At 45.7% G+C, this 20307-nt stretch overlaps 1 protein-coding gene across 1 annotated transcript in view; it reads right to left on the bottom strand.

The window, feature by feature from the left end:
* Nucleotides 1-20307, bottom strand: part of LOC120979389 (rab GDP dissociation inhibitor alpha-like) — a 45410-nt gene that overhangs the window by 15008 nt on the left and 10095 nt on the right. The window contains exons 2-6 of the mRNA XM_040408113.1: nt 14493-14589; nt 14025-14159; nt 10294-10492; nt 8469-8600; nt 7808-7907 (exon numbers count right to left, since the gene is read on the bottom strand). Coding sequence (XP_040264047.1) covers nt 7808-7907; nt 8469-8600; nt 10294-10492; nt 14025-14159; nt 14493-14589 — 663 coding nt within the window. The remainder of the gene's footprint in view (nt 1-7807; nt 7908-8468; nt 8601-10293; nt 10493-14024; nt 14160-14492; nt 14590-20307) is intronic.

The following is a 20307-nucleotide window of genomic DNA, read 5'->3' on the forward strand; positions in this document are numbered from 1 at the left end:
GACCACAGGTTTATACCCCCCTAAAGACCAGGCCCTTTTTTACAAATCGGCACTACACTACTTTCACCGTTTATTGCTCGGTCATGCAACTTACCACCCAAATGAATTTTACCTCCTTTTCTTCTCACTAATAGAGCTTTCATTTGGTGGTATTTCATTGCTGCTGACATTTTTACTTTTTTTGTTATTAATCGAAATTTAACGATTTTTTTGCAAAAAAATGACATTTTTCACTTTCAGTTGTAAAATTTTGCAAAAAAAACGAGATCCATATAGAAATTTTGCTCTAAATTTATAGTTCTACATGTCTTTGATAAAAAAAAAATGTTTGGGTAAAAAAAAAATGGTTTGGGTAAAAGTTATAGCGTTTACAAACTATGGTACAAAAATGTGAATTTCCGCTTTTTGAAGCAGCTCTGACTTTCTGAGCACCTGTCATGTTTCCTGAGGTTCTACAATGCCCAGACAGTACAAACACCCCACAAATGACCCCATTTCGGAAAGTACACACCCTAAGGTATTCGCTGATGGGCATAGTGAGTTCATAGAACTTTTTATTTTTTGTCACAAGTTAGCGGAAAATGATGATTTTTTTTTATTTTATTTTTTTTCCTACAAAGTCTCATATTCCACTAACTTGTGACAAAAAATAAAAACTTCCATGAACTCATTATGCCCATCACGAAATACCTTGGGGTCTCTTCTTTCCAAAATGGGGTCACTTGTGGGGTAGTTATACTGCCCTGGCATTCTAGGGGCCCAAATGTGTGGTAAGGAGTTTGAAATCAAATTCTGTAAAAAATGACCAGTGAAATCCGAAAGGTGCTCTTTGGAATATGGGCCCCTTTGCCCACCTAGGCTGCAAAAAAGTGTCACACATCTGGTATCTACGTACTCAGGAGAAGTTGAGGAATGTGTTTTGGGGTGTCATTTTACATATACCCATGCTGGGTGAGATAAATATCTTGGTCAAATGCCAACTTTGTATAAAAAAATGGGAAAAGTTGTCTTTTGCCAAGATATTTCTCTCACCCAGCATGGGTATATGTAAAATGACACCCCAAAACACATTCCCCACCTTCTCCTGAGTACGGAGATACCAGATGTGTGACACTTTTTTGCAGCCTAGGTGGGCAAAGGGGCCCATATTCCAAAGAGCACCTTTCGGATTTCACTCGTCATTTTTTACAGAATTTGATTTCAAACTCCTTACCACACATTTGGGCCCCTAGAATGCCAGGGCAGTATAACTACCCCACAAGTGACCCCATTTTGGAAAGAAGACACCCCAAGGTATTCCGTGAGGGGCATGGCAAGTTCCTAGAATTTTTTATTTTTTGTCACAAGTTAGTGGAAAATGATGATTTTTTTTTTTTTTTTTTTTTTCATACAAAGTCTCATATTCCACTAACTTGTGACAAAAAATAAAAACTTCCATGAACTCACTATGCCCATCAGCGAATACCTTGGGGTCTCTTCTTTCCAAAATGGGGTCACTTGTGGGGTAGTTATACTGCCCTGGCATTCTAGGGGCCCGAATGTGTGGTAAGGAGTTTGAAATCAAATTCTGTAAAAAATGACCTGTGAAATCCGAAAGGTGCTCTTTGGAATATGGGCCCCTTTGCCCACCTAGGCTGCAAAAAAGTGTCACACATCTGGTATCTCTGTATTCAGGAGAAGTTGAGGAATGTGTTTTGGGGTGTCTTTTTACATATACCCATGCTGGGTGAGATAAATATCTTGGTCAAATGCCAACTTTGTATAAAAAAATGGGAAAAGTTGTCTTTTGCCAAGATATTTCTCTCACCCAGCAGGGGTATATGTAAAATGACACCCCAAAACACATTCCCCACCTTCTCCTGAGTACGGGGATACCAGATGTGTGACACTTTTTTGCAGCCTAGGTGGGCAAAGGGGCCCATATTCCAAAGAGCACCTTTCGGATTTCACAGGTCATTTTTTACAGAATTTGATTTCAAACTCCTTACCACACATTTGGGCCCCTAGAATGCCAGGGCAGTATAACTACCCCACAAGTGACCCCATTTTGGAAAGAAGAGACCCCAAGGTATTCGCTGATGGGCATAGTGAGTTCATGGAAGTTTTTATTTTTTGTCACAAGTTAGTGGAATATGAGACTTTGTATGAAAAAAAAAAAAAAAAAAAAATCTGCATTTTCCACTAACTTGTGACAAAAAATAAAAAATTCTAGGAACTTGCCATGCCCCTCACGGAATACCTTGGGGTGTCTTCTTTCCAAAATGGGGTCACTTGTGGGGTAGTTATACTGCCCTGGCATTTTCCAGGGGCCCTAATGTGTGGTAAGTAGGTAAATGACCTGTGAAATCCTAAAGGTGCTCTTTGGAATATGGGCCCCTTTGCCCACCTAGGCTGCAAAAAAGTGTCACACATGTGGTATCGCCGTATTCAGGAGAAGTTGGGGAATGTGTTTTGGGGTGTCATTTTACATATACCCTTGCTGGGTGAGAGAAATATCTTGGCAAAAGACAACTTTTCCCATTTTTTTATACAAAGTTGGCATTTGACCAAGATATTTCTCTCACCCAGCATGGGTATATGTAAAATGACACCCCAAAACACATTCCCCAACTTCTCCTGAGTACGGCGATACCAGATGTGTGACACTTTATTGCAGCCTAGATGCGCAAAGGTGCCCAAATTCCTTTTAGGAGGGCATTTTTAGACATTTGGATACCAGACTTCTTCTCACGCTTTGGGACCCCTAGAATGCCAGGGCAGTATAAATACCCCACATGTGACCCCATTTTGGAAAGAAGACACCCCAAGGTATTCAATGAGGGGCATGGCGAGTTCATAGAAATTTTTTTTTTTTGGCACAAGTTAGCGGAAATTGATATTTTTAATTTTTTTCTCACAAAGTCTCCCTTTCCGCTAACTTGGGACAAAAATTTCAATCTTTCATGGACTCAATATGCCCCTCACGGAATACCTGGGGGTGTCTTCTTTCCGAAATGGGGTCACATGTGGGGTATTTATACTGCCCTGGCATTCTAGGGGCCCTAAAGCGTGAGAAGAAGTCTGGAATATAAATGTCTAAAAAATTTTACGCATTTGGTTTCCGTGAGGGGTATGGTGAGTTCATGTGAGATTTCATTTTTTGACACAAGTTAGTGGAATATGAGACTTTGTAAGAAAAAAAAAATAATAATTCCGCTAACTTGGGCCAAAAAAATGTCTGAATGGAGCCTTACAGAGGGGTGATCAATGACAGGGGGGTGATCAATGACAGGGGGGGTGATCAATGACAGGGGGGGTAATCAATGACAGGGGGGGGATCAATGACAGGGGGGGTGATCAATGACAGGGGGGGGGATCAATGACAGGGGGGGTGATCAATGACAGGGGGGGTGATCAATGACAGGGGGGGTGATCAATGACAGGGGGGGTGATCAATGACAGGGGGGGTGATCAATGACAGGGGGGGTGATCAATGACAGGGGGGGTGATCAATGACAGGGGGGTGATCAATGACAGGGGGGTGATCAATGACAGGGGGGGTGATCAATGACAGGGGGGTGATCAATGACAGGGGGGTGATCAGGGAGTCAATATGGGGTGATAACCACAGTCATTGATCACGCCCGTGTAAGGCTTCATTCAGACGTCCGTATGCGTTTTGCGGATCCGATCCATCTATCAGTGCATCCGTAAAAATCATGCGGACATCTGAATGGAGCTTTACAGGGGGGTAATCAATGACAGGGGGGTGATCAGGGAGTCTATATGGGGTGATCACCACAGTCATTGATCACGCCCCTGTAAGGCTTCATTCAGACGTCCGGATGCGTTTTGCGGATCCGATCCATCTATCAGTGGATCCGTAAAAATCATGCGGACATCTGAATGGAGCTTTACAGGGGGGTAATCAATGACAGGGGGGTAATCAATGACAGGGGGGTGATCAGGGAGTCTATATGGGGTGATCACCACAGTCATTGATCACGCCCCTGTAAGGCTTCATTCAGACGTCCGGATGCGTTTTGCGGATCCGATCCATCTATCAGTGGATCCGTAAAAATCATGCGGACATCTGAATGGAGCTTTACAGGGGGGTAATCAATGACAGGGGGGTGATCAGGGAGTCTATATGGGGTGATCACCACAGTCATTGATCATGCCCCTGTAAGGCTTCATTCAGACGTCCGGATGCGTTTTGCGGATCCGATCCATCTATCAGTGGATCCGTAAAAATCATGCGGACATCTGAATGGAGCTTTACAGGGGGGTGATCAATGACAGGGGTGTAATCAATGACAGGGGGGTGATCAGGGAGTCTATATGGGGTGATAACCACAGTCATTGATCACGCCCCTGTAAGGCTTCATTCAGACGTCCGGATGCGTTTTGCGGATCCGATCCATCTATCAGTGCATCCGTAAAAATCATGCGGACATCTGAATGGAGCTTTACAGGGGGGTAATCAATGACAGGGGGGTGATCACCACAGTCATTGATCATGCCCCTGTAAGGCTTCATTCAGACGTCTGTATGCGTTTTGCGGATCCGATCCATCTATCAGTGCATCCGTAAAAATCATGCGGACATCTGAATGGAGCTTTACAGGGGGGTGATCAATGACAGGGGTGTAATCAATGACAGGGGGGGGATCAGGGAGTCTATATGGGGTGATCACCACAATCATTGATCATGCCCCTGTAAGGCTTCATTCAGACGTCCGGATGCGTTTTGCGGATCCGATCCATCTATCAGTGCATCCGTAAAAATCATGCGGACATCTGAATGGAGCTTTACAGGGGGGTGATCAGGGAGTCTATATGGGGTGATCACCACAGTCATTGATCATGCCCCTGTAAGGCTTCATTCAGACGTCCGGATGCGTTTTGCGGATCCGATCCATCTATCAGTGGATCCGTAAAAATCATGCGGACGTCTGAATGGAGCTTTACAGGGGGGTAATCAATGACAGGGGGGTAATCAATGACAGGGGGGTGATCAGGGAGTCTATATGGGGTGATCACCACAGTCATTGATCACGCCCCTGTAAGGCTTCATTCAGACGTCCGGATGCGTTTTGCGGATCCGATCCATCTATCAGTGGATCCGTAAAAATCATGCGGACGTCTGAATGGAGCTTTACAGGGGGGTGATCAATGACAGGGGGGTAATCAATGACAGGGGGTGATCAGGGAGTCTATATGGGGTGATCAGGGGTGATCAGGGGCTAATAAGGGGTTAATAAGTGACGGGGGGGGGGGTGTAGTGTAGTGTAGTGGTGCTTGGTGCTACTTTACTGAGCTACCTGTGTCCTCTGGTGGTCGATCCAAACAAAGGGGACCACCAGAGGACCAGGTAGCAGGTATATTAGACGCTGTTATCAAAACAGCGTCTAATATACCTGTTAGGGGTTAAAAAAAACACATCTCCAGCCTGCCAGCGAACGATCGCCGCTGGCAGGCTGGAGATCAACTCTCTTACCTTCCGTTCCTGTGAGCGCGCGCGCCTGTGTGCGCGCGTTCACAGGAAATCTCGGCTCACGCGAGATGACGCCTATTGGCGTTAGCGTAGCCTGGGGGAGCCGCCGCAATGACGCCTTTCGGCGTTACAGTTGCGGGAAGTGGTTAAAGAGCTCAGTTCAGACATTGCTGTGCCCCTGTTTATAATATTTTAAGATTCTCTAGGGACTGGTACAGTGCCAAGTGATTGGTGTAAGGGAAACGTGGTGCCCATATTCAAAAAAGGATCTAGGTCCTCCACAGGTAATTATAGACCTATAGGCTTGGAAAGTATAGTTTGTAATTGGATTGAAAACTGGCTGAAGGACCGAGTCCAGAGAGTTGTGGTCAATGATTCCTATTCAGAATGGTCCCGTGTTATAAGTGGTGACCCCAAGGTTCAGTGCTGGGCCCTCTATTATTTAATGTATTTATTAATGATATCGAGGACGGGATTAATAGCACCATTTCTATTTTTGCAGATGACACTAAGCTGTGTAGTGCTGTGCAGTCTATGGAAGATGTCCATAAACTACAAGCTGACGTGGACACTCCGAGTGATTGGGCATCAACTTGGCAAATGAGGTTCAATGTGGACAAATGTAAAGTTCTGCATCTGGGTAGTAATAATCTCTGTGCTTCATATGTCCTAGGAGATGTAACACTGGGGGAGTCACTTATAGAGAAGGATTTGGGTGTCCTTGTAGATGGAAGATTAAATAACAGCACAATGTCAATCAGCTGCTTCTAAGGCCACCAGGATATTGTCCTGCATTATACGAGGCGTGGACTCGGGGGGCAGGGATGTGATATTACCACTTTACAAAGCGCTGGTGCGGCCTCATCTGGAATATGCAGTTCAGTTCTGGGCACCAGTCCTTAGAAAGGATGCTCTGCAGCTGGAGAGGGTACAGAGGAGAGCGACTAAACTGATAAGGGGCATGGAGGGTCTGAGTTATGAAGAAAGATTAAAAGAATTACATTTATTTAGTCTTGAGAAGAGATGTCTAAGGAGGGACATGATTAACCTGTACAAGTATATAAATGGGCCGTACAAAACATACGGTGAAAAACTGTTCCATGTAAAATACCCTCAAAAGACAAGATGTCCCTGCCTCCGACTGGAGAAGAAGAAGTTCAGTCTCCAGAAGCGTCAAAGCTTATTTACTGTAAGAACGGTGAGTCTGTGGAATAGACACCTCAGGACGTGGTCACAGCAGGAACAGTGGACGGGGTTAAAAAGGGTTTAGACGAATTCTTAAAAGTAAACAACATTAATGACAATGTGTAGAAGTCTCACTTCCTTCTAGGATTCGCGTCCCGACCTATCCCTTGGTTGAACTTGATGGACTTATGTCTTTTTTCAACCGTATCAACTACGCCCCCATTGTCTGATAGTTGCACCTATATCGAGAACGGAGCCCCGAAAGTGATGGAGGGAGCACTGCGCCCCCGCCCTCTATTCATTTTCTATGGGGCTTACGAGAGTAGCTGAGCACTGTCTCGGCTATTTCCGTTGGGCCCATAGAAATGAATGGGAACAGTGGCTGGTCATGCGCCGTGCACTCAGGGGTGAGGTGAGGCGATCACCTCGGGCAGCACAAGGTAGGGGCAAGAGGGGGGGCAGCAGAAGGGCCATGGACAATGAGCGCTTTCATTGTGGTAAAGGGGTTAGGTAAAGAAATTGGCATGGGTGGGGGGGTGCCGTTTTCAGTTTTTGCCTCAGTCAGCAGAAAGGCTAGGTGCACCTGCGTGTGGTGGTCCTCCAGCCACCACTTTGCGGGGCTCCGTTCCCGACCTAGCAATATGCCCCCATTGTCTGAGATGAGACGACCCCTTTAACAATGCAGACCAACTAAACATTGGGGTCCTCTGTAGTTCAGTTACGGAATGCTGCAGCCTAAATGGCCGACGATACCCGGGTGTGGCGTGGCAACACGGCCGCACTGTGTGGTCATACCCTAAGGTGCCCATGCACATTAGATGAAAGTCTGTCACCCCTGTCAATTTTAGTGTGATCAATTATCTCATGTATAGCGGCCTTCCAAATCTCGCCCAATGGCAGATGTCGTCAGAAAGAAGAATCGGGCAGCTGGATTTCAATATGCCCGATCCTTTGTTTCTGTGGGAGATAAGCAGCTGCCAGCGGAGTCTGGCAGCGTCTAATTGCTCTTTCCCCATTGAAGAAAACATGCACACTTGGCTGAGCATACATGTATAGGGGACAGCTGCCAGTCGAATGGACACCTATTGAAGCCTGCAAGCCTGAAAGAGAATACACATGACCCACGACCCATGGTCTCACTGCTCACCTTGCCCTCGGACTTCACTCCGACTACTTTCCCCTTCTCCATCAATATCTCGTCCACAGGTTTTTTGAGCATATAGATCCCACCATACAGAGCGCTCAGCCTGGGGGGGGCAGAGGGGAGACACCTGAGAGTTCTGCAATTAGTTAAGACTAAGCAGTCTGAGACTACAGCTCCCAGCATGCTCTGACAGTAGTTTCATTGGGGGTCATTTACAAAGACAGGCTTTTTACGCCCTCTGGTGGAGAAAGTGCCTAATTTATAACAATGCCAGAGCCGGCAGTCTGTGCGCCTGTCAGGGACTGGACTCGTTTTTTTTTTTTATCCCACTTTTACGCATTCTACGTTTCCAGAAGTAAAACATGGTTAAAGTGGCGAGCATGGCATATGAATGCCCGTGCAACAAAATATTGTCACACAGTTGCAAAAGAAGGTCTTGTGACTTTTTTAAGCCAAAAACTGGCATAGCGCCCATCGTAAATGACCCCCATTAGTTTAATTAAGGAGGCAAATTTCAAGGGCAGATGTATAAGAGGCATGACACTCAGCGAGGCCGGCTGTGATAATGAGGGGGAGCAAGCGTGCCAAATTTTCATCGTGCTCCAGATAAATATTGGCGACTGCAGAACCAGGGTTCTGGGATGTAACATGGCCGTGACCTCACCTGGCAAAGCCCTGCGGCAACTCCCCGAGACCATACAGAGGGTAGAGGTAAGGACTTTTGCTATACCTCGCCAGGGACTCGCAGTACAGTTTGATTCGGTGGATGGTCTCCAGACATGGTTGGTCCAGGTAGCTGCAGAGAAGAAGCAGATTATGTCTGACAATAATCTTCATCCTGAATCCTTCCCAAAAAAATGGAAGATCTGCCGTTACCACTAGGGGGAGCCCATGTGTTTACTGCATACTGTTACATTACTGAGATCAATGCATAAACCAATGCAGTAACTCCCCCTAGTGGTACAAATTTCCACTTCCATTTTCTAGGATTTTAATACCCATGGTGTATCCTGAGGATAAGCCATCAATATCTAATCGGTGGGTATCCAGCACCCCGCAGCCCTGCTGATAAGCTCCCTTCATTGGGTGCAGTGCTGCAGTAACCAGCTCCGTCCACTACACGATGGGTGGAGCTGTGTAGTTTCGGCAATAACTTCCAGCACCAGAACTATTGCAGAACTTCTGATTGGCAGGGTTTGGACTGTCACGCCCCCTCTAATCAGATATTGATGGCTTAGGCCTCTTGCACACGACCGTATGTATTTTGCGGTCCGCAAAAAACGGATCCTCAAAAAATACGGATGACATCCGTGTGCATTCCGTATTTTGCTGAACGGAAAAGCTGGCCCCTAACATGTTCTATTTTTTTGCGGAACAGAAATAGGCCTCATGCACACGACCGTTGTTTGGGTCCGCATCCGAACCGCCGTTTTGGCGGCTCGGATGCGGACCCATTCACTTCAATGGGGCCGCAAAAGATGCGGACAGCACTCCGTGCGCTGTCCGCATCCGTGGCTCCGTTCCGCGGCCCCGCTAAAAAAATATAACATGTCCTATTCTTGTCCGCGCTTTGCGGACAAGAATAGGCATTTATATTGCCGGCGCCTGTTCCGTTCCGCAAATTGCGGAAGGCAACTCGGACGGCTTCCGTTTTTTGTGGATCCGTGATTTTCAGACCGCAAAAAACAGCACGGTCGTGTGCATGAGGCCATAAGAAAATGGAATGCACACAGAGTACCTTCCGTTTTTTTTTTTGCGGAACAGAAATACAGGCATAAGGAAACGGAATGCACGTTTTTTTTGCGGACCCATTGAAATGAATGGTTCCGTATACGGTCCGCAAAAAAAACGGAAATGACGGGATGAAAATGTCCTGCGGATAGTTCATCAGTGTTAAAATCCTGAAATACCCCTTCAATAACGCTATGGACCCATTAATGTCTTCTCAATGACCTCCAATCACTGTATGAATAGTCCTATATACTAGTTAGGACTGATTATATCCCCTTAAGGAGCTGTAATGGTAGCCATAATGGTTGCCACCCAGCTCTCCCAGAAGCTGATATAACTAAAACGCTGGGATCCGATATAGATCGCCATTTGTGATATACAGTACCATAGCGCTCGTCTGTTCTAAGAGGATCTGGTGGCTAAGGTTGTAAAGCTGGAGCAACTTTTCAGAAAATTCTGCTTTGTGTCATCCCTCTGTTATTCCTCCTGGAAATGTATGAATAAGCTGACATATGGGTGTTGCCATTGCCCATGTCAATAAGGACATCTCCCTACGCAGATTGGCATACCGCAGTCAGTGTCGGCAGTGTCATTCTTTGGAGATACACCCCCAATGACAAAAAGAATGACAAGAGGAATAACAGAGGCATGTCACAATGTTCTAAGAAAAGCATTCCATAGGGAGTTTACCAGTACGGACATACAGTATGTGAGCGATGACTGACGCTTCTTCATACAAATCGCCCCCTTCAACTTACTCATCTGTCCTGTACAATGCCAGCGCATGCCCAGTGAATGCCATCACCTCCGGCCCAAGGTCGAACTTCCTGTACACCTCACGCATGGTCATTCTCCTGGGATCTATGTCCTGATGATTTTTAACGTCGTGATCATTGAAATGTAAGACAAACAGTAAGAATTTGCGGAAACGTCTCTTTTCGAACATCCCCATTAAATCTGAAAACAAAGGCAATGAGAAATCGTTACAAAATTGACTTTCTTAAAGGGGTCGTCTAGGTGTTTAACACCTTCAGGACCTTGACATTTTCAATTTTTTTTCCATAACTTTTTGTATTTCTCTGTTCACATCCATATGAGGGCTTGTTGTTTGCATACGATGTATTAGAAACTGGAAAAAAAAAAATCTAAACGGGGTGGAATTGGTGAAAAAAAAATGCAATTCCACCACAATTTTTTGGGTTTCGTTTTTACGTTTTTCCCTATGCAGTAAGACTGACTCGTGCCCTTCATTCTCCGGGTCAGGGCTCATGCATGTGACCGTATCTATTTTGCGGTTCGCAAAATACGGATAACCTCTGCGTGCATTCCATATTTTGCGGAATGGAACAGCTGGTCCCTAATAGAACAGTCCATATCCTATAGTAGGACATGTTCTACTCTTTTGCTGAACGGACATACGTAAACAGATTGCACACGGAGTAAGGACTCATGCACACGACCGTATGTATTTTGCGGTCCTCAAAAAACAGATCTGCAAAAAATACGGATGACGTCCATGTGCATTCCATATTTTGCGGAACAGAACAGCTGGCCCCTAACAGAACAGTCCTATCCTTGTCCGTAATGCACACAATAAGGGCTCATGAACACAAACGTATTTTCTTTCCATGTCCGTTCCGTTTTTTTTTTCAGACCGTATGTGGAACCATTCATTTCAATGGGTCTGCAAAAAGAAAATGGAAGTTACTCCATGTGCATTCCGTTTCCGTATGTCCGTATTTCCGTTCCACAAAAGAATAGAACATGTCCTATTATTGTCCGCATTACGGACAAGGATAGGACTGTTCTATTAAGGGCCAGCTGTTCCGTTCCACAAAATACAGAATGCACACGAACGTCATCCATGTTTTTTGCGGATCCGTTTTTTTAAAGACCGCAAAATAAGTATGGTCGTGTGCATGAGCCCTAATAGGACATGTTTTAATTTTTTGCGGAAGAAAAATACGGAAACGGAATGCACACGGAATAACTTCCATTTTTTTTTGCAGACCCATTGAAATGAATAGTTCTGCACATGGTCCGCAAAAAAAACGGAACAGACACGGAAAGAAAATATGTTTGTGTGCATGAGCCCTCAGTATGATTACAGCGATACTACATTTATAGAGTTTCTCTCGTGTTTTAATACTGAAGCCATTTTTTTCCTTCCATTGCTATGTTCTGACCGCCAACTGTTTTAGGGCTCATGCACACGAACGTATTTTCTTTCCGCTTCCGTTCCGTTTTTGTGAGGACCATATGCTGAACCATTCACTTCAATGGGTCCGCAAAAACAACAGAAGGTACTCCGTGTGCATTCCGTTTCCGCATTTCCATTCCACAAAAAAGTAGTGCATGTCCTATTATTGTCCACAAAAAATCCGGAACACACACGGAACACATCCGTATGTCATCCGTATTTTGCGGATCCATACTGTAGAAATGCTATACCCAGGCCATATTGCTCATGTGTTTAGTGATTAATAAGTTACTGTTTCCATTTCCGATCCGCAAAAAAACGGATCGCATACGGAAACCATACGGATATGTTTTGTGGAATAACGGAACGGAAGAGGACTTAAATCAGAAAGACAAAAACTCAGATACGGAACAACGGATCCGTGAAAAACGGACCGCAAAACAACAACGGTCGTGTGCATGTAGCCTTATATTTAGCAATGGCGTTCAGTACATTTTTTAATAGAAAATTCAGTATATTCCAATGTAGTGCTGCCACCTGCAGGACTACATTTAAATATAAGGCCTCTTTCACACGGGCGTCGCGTGTGAGGGCCGATAGGATGTGGGTGCGTCGTGGGAAAATGCGCAATTTTTCTGCGTGAGTGCAAAACATTTGAATGCGTTTTGCACGCACGTGAGAAAAATCGGCATGTTTGGTACCCAGACCCGAACCCGAACTATTTCACAGAAGTTCGGGTTTGGGTTCGGTGTTGTGTAAATTTTATTATTTTCCTTTATAACATGGTTATAAGGGAAAATAATAGCCTTCTGAATACAGACTGCATAGTACAATAGGGCTGGAGGGGTTAAAAATAAATAATTAATTAATTAAACTCACCTCATCCACTTGTTCGCACTGCCCGGCTCGTCTTCATTCTTCTTCTTTGAGGACCTGAGAGGAAAAGGACCTCTGGTGACGTCACTGCGCTCATCACATGGTCCATCACCATGGTGATGGACCATGTGATGAGCGCAGTGACGTCACCAAAGGTCCTTTTCCTCCCAGGTCATCAAAGAAGAAGACAGAAGAGATGCCAGGCTGCGCGAACAAGTGGATGAGGTGAGTTAAATTATTTTTTTTTTTAACCCCTCCAGCCCTATTTTACTAAGCATTCTGTATTAAGAATGCTATTATTTTCCCTTATAACCATGTTATAAGGGAAAATAATAATGATCGGGTCCCCATCCTGATCGTCTCCTAGAAACCATGCGTGAAAATCGCACCGCATCCGCACTTGCTTGCGATTTTCACTCAGCCCCATTCACTTTTATGGGGCCTGCTTTGCGTGAAAGACGCACAATATAGAGCATGCGTGAAAATCACCGCTCATGTGCACAGCCCCATAGAAATGAATGGGTCCGGATTCAGTGCGGGTGCAATGCTTTCACCTCACGCATTGCACCCGCGTGGAAAACTCGCCCGTGTGAAAGAGGCCTTACTGAAAGGCCTGGTCGTCTCCAGCAGGCTCAGGCCTATCACAAGGAACAAATGGCTTTTCTGGATAGGTCATCAGTATCAGATCAGCGGGGTCGACTCCCAGCACCACCCCTGATCAGCTGTTTGAGGAGGCTAGAGCCGTGGCCTCCTCGCAGCTTACCAAACACAGCGCCATCCAATGTATAGTGGCTATCATTGGTATTGTAACCTAGGCCCATTCACTTGAATGGAACTGAGCTGCACCTAGGCTGTGCGACCAATGAACGCGACGTGAAGACAGTGGCCTCTGCCAAGACCTGACCGGACGGGGGTCGGAAGCCGGATCCCGCTGATCTGATATTGATGACCTATTTTGAGGATAAGTCATCAACATCAAAATCTCAGACAACCCCTTTAGATCTCCAGACTGAAATCATCCTCTGATATGTCATACACACAGCGGTGTGAGATACTCATTGGTCTCGTTATCTGATGCCCCCATGAAGTGGCAGCAGCCCCATTTTTAATACATGAGGTCCTGTATCCCTGCCGCATGCCAGCTTCTGTGAAACTACAACTCCCTGCAGGCTTGATTCACTTCTAAAGGAACAGCCCATCGAGTGTGCATGCTGGGAGTTGTACTTTCAACATAACTGGAGTGTCAGTGCTGACCTTTGCTATGGGGGGTGAATAGGCGGCAGTTGGACCTGGGTCATGGTGCCCAAAAGGACCCCCAGCCACATCACAGGACACGTGGAACACATGGAACATGGTAGTTTGGAGGGTCCTGTTTGGAGCCCAGGAGCTTCAGTGCTGAGTCCATCCACTCACCAGAGACCGAGGCTTCCTCCTCCGTACAGGGCACCTTGTGGATCTTCCCGGCTTTGTACACGTAGCTTCCATCCACTACTTTGAAATCGATAAACTGAGTGACTTCTGTGTATAGCAACATCTTCACCAGCTGACCTAATAGACACAGACATATTGGGAGTCATAATACTAGTCAGGCCGCCAATATTATTTAGTTCATAAAATAACAAAATATATAAAATGGTTTCTAAACCTAAAGTCTATATTTACTTTTACTACTTTTACTGTACAATTTAATACAATCTATTGTTATCGGCTATCAGCCATCTCAGGCTAAGAACGGACAAACTGGTGTTTCCTCAATTAGGATGAGTGATAGATAGTCAAGAAAAACCCCTGCCCCATGATCACTGCTTTATGTCATATGTCCAGTGTTCCTTCTTATGACGCTGCCCATTAAAGATTCATTGGGGCTTTTCCCTTTCCTACCATTGGCCATGATAAACTTAGGTACAAGATCAACATTCCATTCTCTGCCTCTGCCCATTGGCTCTGGCGGACCGATCACATTAAACCTTCTGTAAAGCTGAAAAGAAGAGAAAACTGTTTAATTTTACTATCATACAGCTCTATATTACAGGAATATAACTACTATAATACTGCCTCCTATGTCCAAGAATATAACTACTATAATACTGCCTCCTATGTACAAGAATATAACTACTATAATACTGCCTCCTATGTACAAGAATATAACTACTATAATACTGCTCCTATGTACAAGAATATAACTACTATAATACTGCTCCTATGTACAAGAATATAACTACTATAATACTGCTCCTATGTACAGGAATATAACTACTATAATACTGCATCCTATGTACAAGAATATAACTACTATAATACTGCTCCTATGTGCAAGAATATAAATATAATACTGCCTCCTATGTACAAGAATATAACTACTATAATACGGCCTCCTATGTACAAGAATATAAATATAATACTGCCTCCTATGTACAAGAATATAACTACTATAATACTGCTCCTATGTACAAGAATATAACTACTATAATACTGCTCCTATGTACAAGAATATAACTACTATAATACTGCCTCCTATGTACAAGAATATAACTACTATAATACGGCTCCTATGTACAAGAATATAAATATAATACTGCCTCCTATGTACAAGAATATAACTACTATAATACGGCCTCCTATGTACAAGAATATAAATATAATACTGCTCCTATGTACAAGAATATAACTACTATAATACTGCTTCTATGTACAAGAATATAACTACTATAATACTGCTCCTATGTACAAGAATATAACTACTATAATACTGCTCCTATGTACAAGAATATAACTACTATAGGGCGGAGCCGAGCCACGCTGCTGAATGGCCGCACGAGCTTGAGCTCCTCCAGCATTCCGGCTCATTTGCCCTAAATTAAGCTATAATTTGCACTAATATGGGGAAGACTGGCAAGGACAAGTCCAGAGGCAGTTCAGAGACGACCCCACTACACTCTAAGCAGCCAGAAATGGAAAAGTTCCTCAGGAAAACTCCGAGGCTCGCGGTGCAGAGAGGCCCTAACATGGCGGCATCCATTACCCACGACTCCGATGCAGGAGACCTCTCGGACGCGGGAAGTGGCTCTGATATTTCAGACAGACGCCCACGCGACCCACCGCTTTCTGAACGGACCCTTAAGAGAGTCCTAGATTCAGCTCTCTCACCTCTCAAGCAAGGCTTATCTGACATTAAAGACGACTTGAAACACTTAGGCCAGAGAGTCGTTTCCCTGGAGTCTGCTCAAGAAGACATCATGGCGTACGAAAGTAAAACCGCAGATGTGTTAGCGACCCACAAGGCCTTATTGAATGAAGCATACCTGAAACTAGAAGACCAGGAGAACCGCAGTCGCAGGCGGAATATCCGCATACGGGGCCTACCGGAATCGCATGCGGTGGAGGCCTTGCCGTCGGTTGCGCGCGAAATATTTTCAAGCCTACTGGGCGCAGAGAGGGCGGCCGTAATAGTGATCGAGCGTATACACAGGGCACTACGCCCTAGACCAAAGCCGCAGGAACCACCGCGGGATGTGATCTGTGGCTTACTGAGCTTTGTCGACACTGCGGCCCTCCTACAGAAACAGCGGGAATCGGAAGCCTTGGAGTACGAACATGCACCGATCCAGATGTTTCAAGACCTGGCTCCGTCTACTTTGGCCAAACGGCGCCTGTTGCGGCCTCTTCTAGATGTCTTGAAGAAATCAGCGATTCCTTTCCGTTGGTTGTACCCTTTCGGGTTGGCGATTTCCAGAAATGGTAAATTACTTACCGTTCGTTCTCCTCAGGATCTGGCCTCTGTCTGGGAAGCGCTTGGGGTACCCCCTGTTGACATTCCTTCATGGCTCCCGGCCGACCAGGATGGCCCCCTACCAGCTCCACCTCGTGTTGCTAACTGGCAGAAGGTGTCGGCTGGAAAGTCTGACCGTCTGGGAAGGGGCAGGATGGATAAGAGCCCCACCTGATCGCCATTTCCTAAACGCATGACGACCTATGAGGAGTTTTCCTCTTCTGCTGTTCTATGTCCACTGATCTGTTTTACATGACAGGACGATAAGGAAACTCTCCTTTGTTTTTTCTGGACATTGCTCCTGTTGTTGCAGGTATCGTTACCCCTATGCAGGGCAGGGACCGGCAAGATTCCTGTGCTGGACATATTTTTGTTGGTCCATTGTTAGAGACCGCAAGGTGCTTTACTTGCCCCCTCGCCAGCTCAACCCTGTCTGAGCTGACGATAAGTGAAGCATTTACTTCTCTACAGATCTCATGTTTTCTGTGCTGGTTTATTACCGGTTTGTTATTTCACTGTTTTATTATTTTGTTGTGTTTTGTCTATCCCTCCTTTCTACCTTCCCTTTCTCTGCTCTGAACCACTGTGTGCTACTAAGCATTTCCATGGTTATTCTGTGTAGGCATCTGTGTGATTTACTAATGCAATGGCATCTATTGTAGTTGCTTCTTTAAATGTACATGGTTTGAACGAGCCATGCAAAAGGTCCCAGACTCTCTCCCTTCTTTTGAGGGACAAAGTTTCAGTGGCTTTCTTACAGGAGACTCACTTTAAATCGGGCAAGGTTCCTAACCTTCCCCCTAGGAAGTTTGCCCAATGGTTTCACAGTACCTATAGCACCGCCAGCAGGGGGGTTAGTGTGGCTGTGCACAGAAGCCTCCCCTTCAAACACTCTGCTACTGCTGTGGACCCAGAGGGCAGATACCTCTTTGTGAAAGGTGTTTTAGGTGAGTCTCCTGTGACTTTTGCCAATTTGTATGCCCCTAATAGAGGCCAAGTCCCATGGCTCGTTCAAACCTTAAGCCTTCTTTCCTCGTTCACAGAGGGATTGCTTGTTCTGGGGGGTGATTTCAACGTGGCCCTAGACCCTGCCATTGATACTTCCACAGGCAGACCTTCTGTTTCTTATAGGCTCCTGAGACGGTTGAAAATCTCTCTGAAGAAACTGAAGGTCTTAGATGTATGGCGCTCACTAAACCCCAACGGCCGGGATTTTTCCTATTATTCCCATGCCAAGACTTCCTTTCACAGGTTAGATTACTTATTCCTCTCTGAGTCACATCTGCGTAATGTCTCCGGAGCCCGTATAGGTCCCATTACACTTTCTGACCACGCTCCTGTTATCATCCACTTTTCCCTGTCTGACCCTCAGAAAAAGGAACGTCTATGGCGTCTAAATGACACTTTGATTTTGGACCCCGTTCACGCTTCTAAGATTAAAGCCTCCATCTCTGAGTTTTTTACGCTAAATGATACACCCGACTCCCCTCCCTCCCCTTCCATATTATGGGAATCTCATAAGGTAGTGTTAAGGGGGGAACTCATTGCCTTAGGGGCTTATGTGAAAAAACAGAGGACGCAGGCTTTAGATGCTCTATTGACAAAAATTGCCCGCCTTGAATCCTCGCACAAGGAATCACAGGCCCTTCATACCCTTGCAGAACTCACGGATGCTAGGACACATCTAAAAAATATGCTAAATGTCACTTCGGCAAAGCTGGTACTGCGTTCCAGGTTTAAGGCCTACGCCCATGGAAATAGAGGAAACAGATTGATGTCAGCCATAGTTAAGAAGCAATTCTCTGACTCCTTTGTTTCCTCTATTAAAGACCCGAACGGGAAGGTGCATAAATCCACCCCTGATATCGCCAAGGCTTTCTGCACCTTTTATGAGGCTCTGTATAACCTACCTCCCCCCAACGGGGACACCCCTGGTGTCCTCTCAGACGCCACGGACAAATTCCTACAGTCTCTGGACCTTCCTTCCATATCCCAAACAAAAGCGGCCCACTTAACTAGACCGGTTACTGACTCTGAAATCCATAAGGTGCTCAGGTCCATCCCCTCGGGTAAAAGCCCGGGCCCGGATGGGTTTCCCATTATTTACTACAAATCCTTCCAGGATATCCTTATCCCCCGTTTTAAGAATTTGTGCAATCACCTCCTCTCTGGAGGCTCCCTTGCCCCTCATTCCTTAATGGCGCACATTACAGTCTTACATAAGGAGAATAAGGACCCGACTTGCTGCAGTAATTATAGGCCGATCTCCTTGCTCAATACTGATGTGAAGTGGTGGGCGAAAATCTTAGCTACCAGACTTCAGGATGTACTTCCTGACATTGTCCATGGAGAGCAAGTGGGCTTTGTCCACGGCAGACAGGGGTCGGAAAACACGATTCGGCTTCTTCACCTTATTCACAGAGCCAAGAAATCTGTGAAACCTTTAGTGTTGGTGAGCACTGATGCGGAGAAGGCCTTCGACAGGGTCAGCTGGCAGTTTATGTCTCGGGCCCTGGCGAGGTTTGGTCTCTCTGATCAGTTTATTGCTGCCATTTACACCTTATACTCGGCCCCCTCTGCCGTGGTCAAAGTTAATGGTACGTTATCCCCTCCATTTCGCATCACTAATGGGACAAGGCAGGGGTGCCCCCTGTCTCCGGCATTATTTGTGTTGGTGATGGAGACTCTTCTGTGCAAGATTAGGGCGGACCCAGATATAAAGGGCCTCCAAGTGGGCGCCGGCACCCATGTTACTGCAGCATTTGCGGACGACCTTTTGGTTATAATATCTAACCCCAGAGAGGCCTTACCTAAGTTATTGAATATATTTGAGAACTTTGGGTTCGTATCTAATTTTAAAATTAATTATGGGAAGTCTATGGCACTTAATATTTCATGCTCCCAAGCTGTGATTAATACGCTTAAGCGCGACACTCCATTTGTTTGGGCATCCAGGGACATTACGTTCCTAGGGACACGTATATCGGCCAATATTCATGAGTTGGCCTCACTCAATTACACGCCGCTGCTTCAGTCAGTTCGTACCCACCTCCAGACCTTGAAACTACCTTTCGTATCGTGGGTTGGTAGGAAAAATTACCTTAAAACCTTTATCCTCCCCAAATTCCTATATCTGCTACAGGCCCTCCCTATTTGGCTACCAAACTCATATTTCGCAGAAGTACGCCGGGTGTTCACTCGCTTCCTCTGGAATGGCAAATCTCCTCGTATTGCCTATTCAGTCCTCACTAGGGATAAGAAGCTTGGAGGCTTTGGGATGCCAGATGTTAAGGTTTATTATACTGCAGTACAACTTTGTAGATGCGTAGCAGCTATGTCTCGTCAATCCAACTCCCCTTGCTCTCGCCTGGAGTCTGCGCTGCTCACTAACCAAGATCAGCTCACCCTGTGGGGTGTCCGAGCCTTTTCGGCTAACCATTATGCATCCTCCCTGGTCTGGAAGGGTATGCTGGTAGAGTGGTCTAAAATGGTCCAATCTCAAACATTCAACTTTCCTAACCCAGGTATGCCACTGCAACTGCTACAAAACTACCTCCATCCATCCATCTTAAGCCCCTCCGGTATTTGGCCTAGGCTCGCTGGCAAATTTCTGCGGGATGTCCTCTTACCGGATGGCAGCTTGAATTTGGATTTGTTGCTGGGCCTCCCCGAGGTCAAGACTGCGCCATTTTTCCATCTGGCTGACTTTAAGAGAGATATTACAGGGGGTGTTAGGTCCCTACCTGTTAACAGCTCTTTATCTTGGCTTGAAAAGAAGGTCATGGCCACTAAACCCGCCACTAGACCGCTGTCTCAGATGTATAAAGAAATACTCTCCTCACTCCCCCCGGAGCTCCGTTTTCTGACCTCCTGGGAGAGGGAGCTCTCTTTGTGCCTCACGGAGCCGGAAAGAGCCTTTATTTTGGC

This window comes from Bufo bufo, chromosome 9, assembly GCF_905171765.1.
Source record: "Bufo bufo chromosome 9, aBufBuf1.1, whole genome shotgun sequence".
Classification (NCBI taxonomy): Eukaryota; Metazoa; Chordata; class Amphibia; order Anura; family Bufonidae; genus Bufo; species Bufo bufo.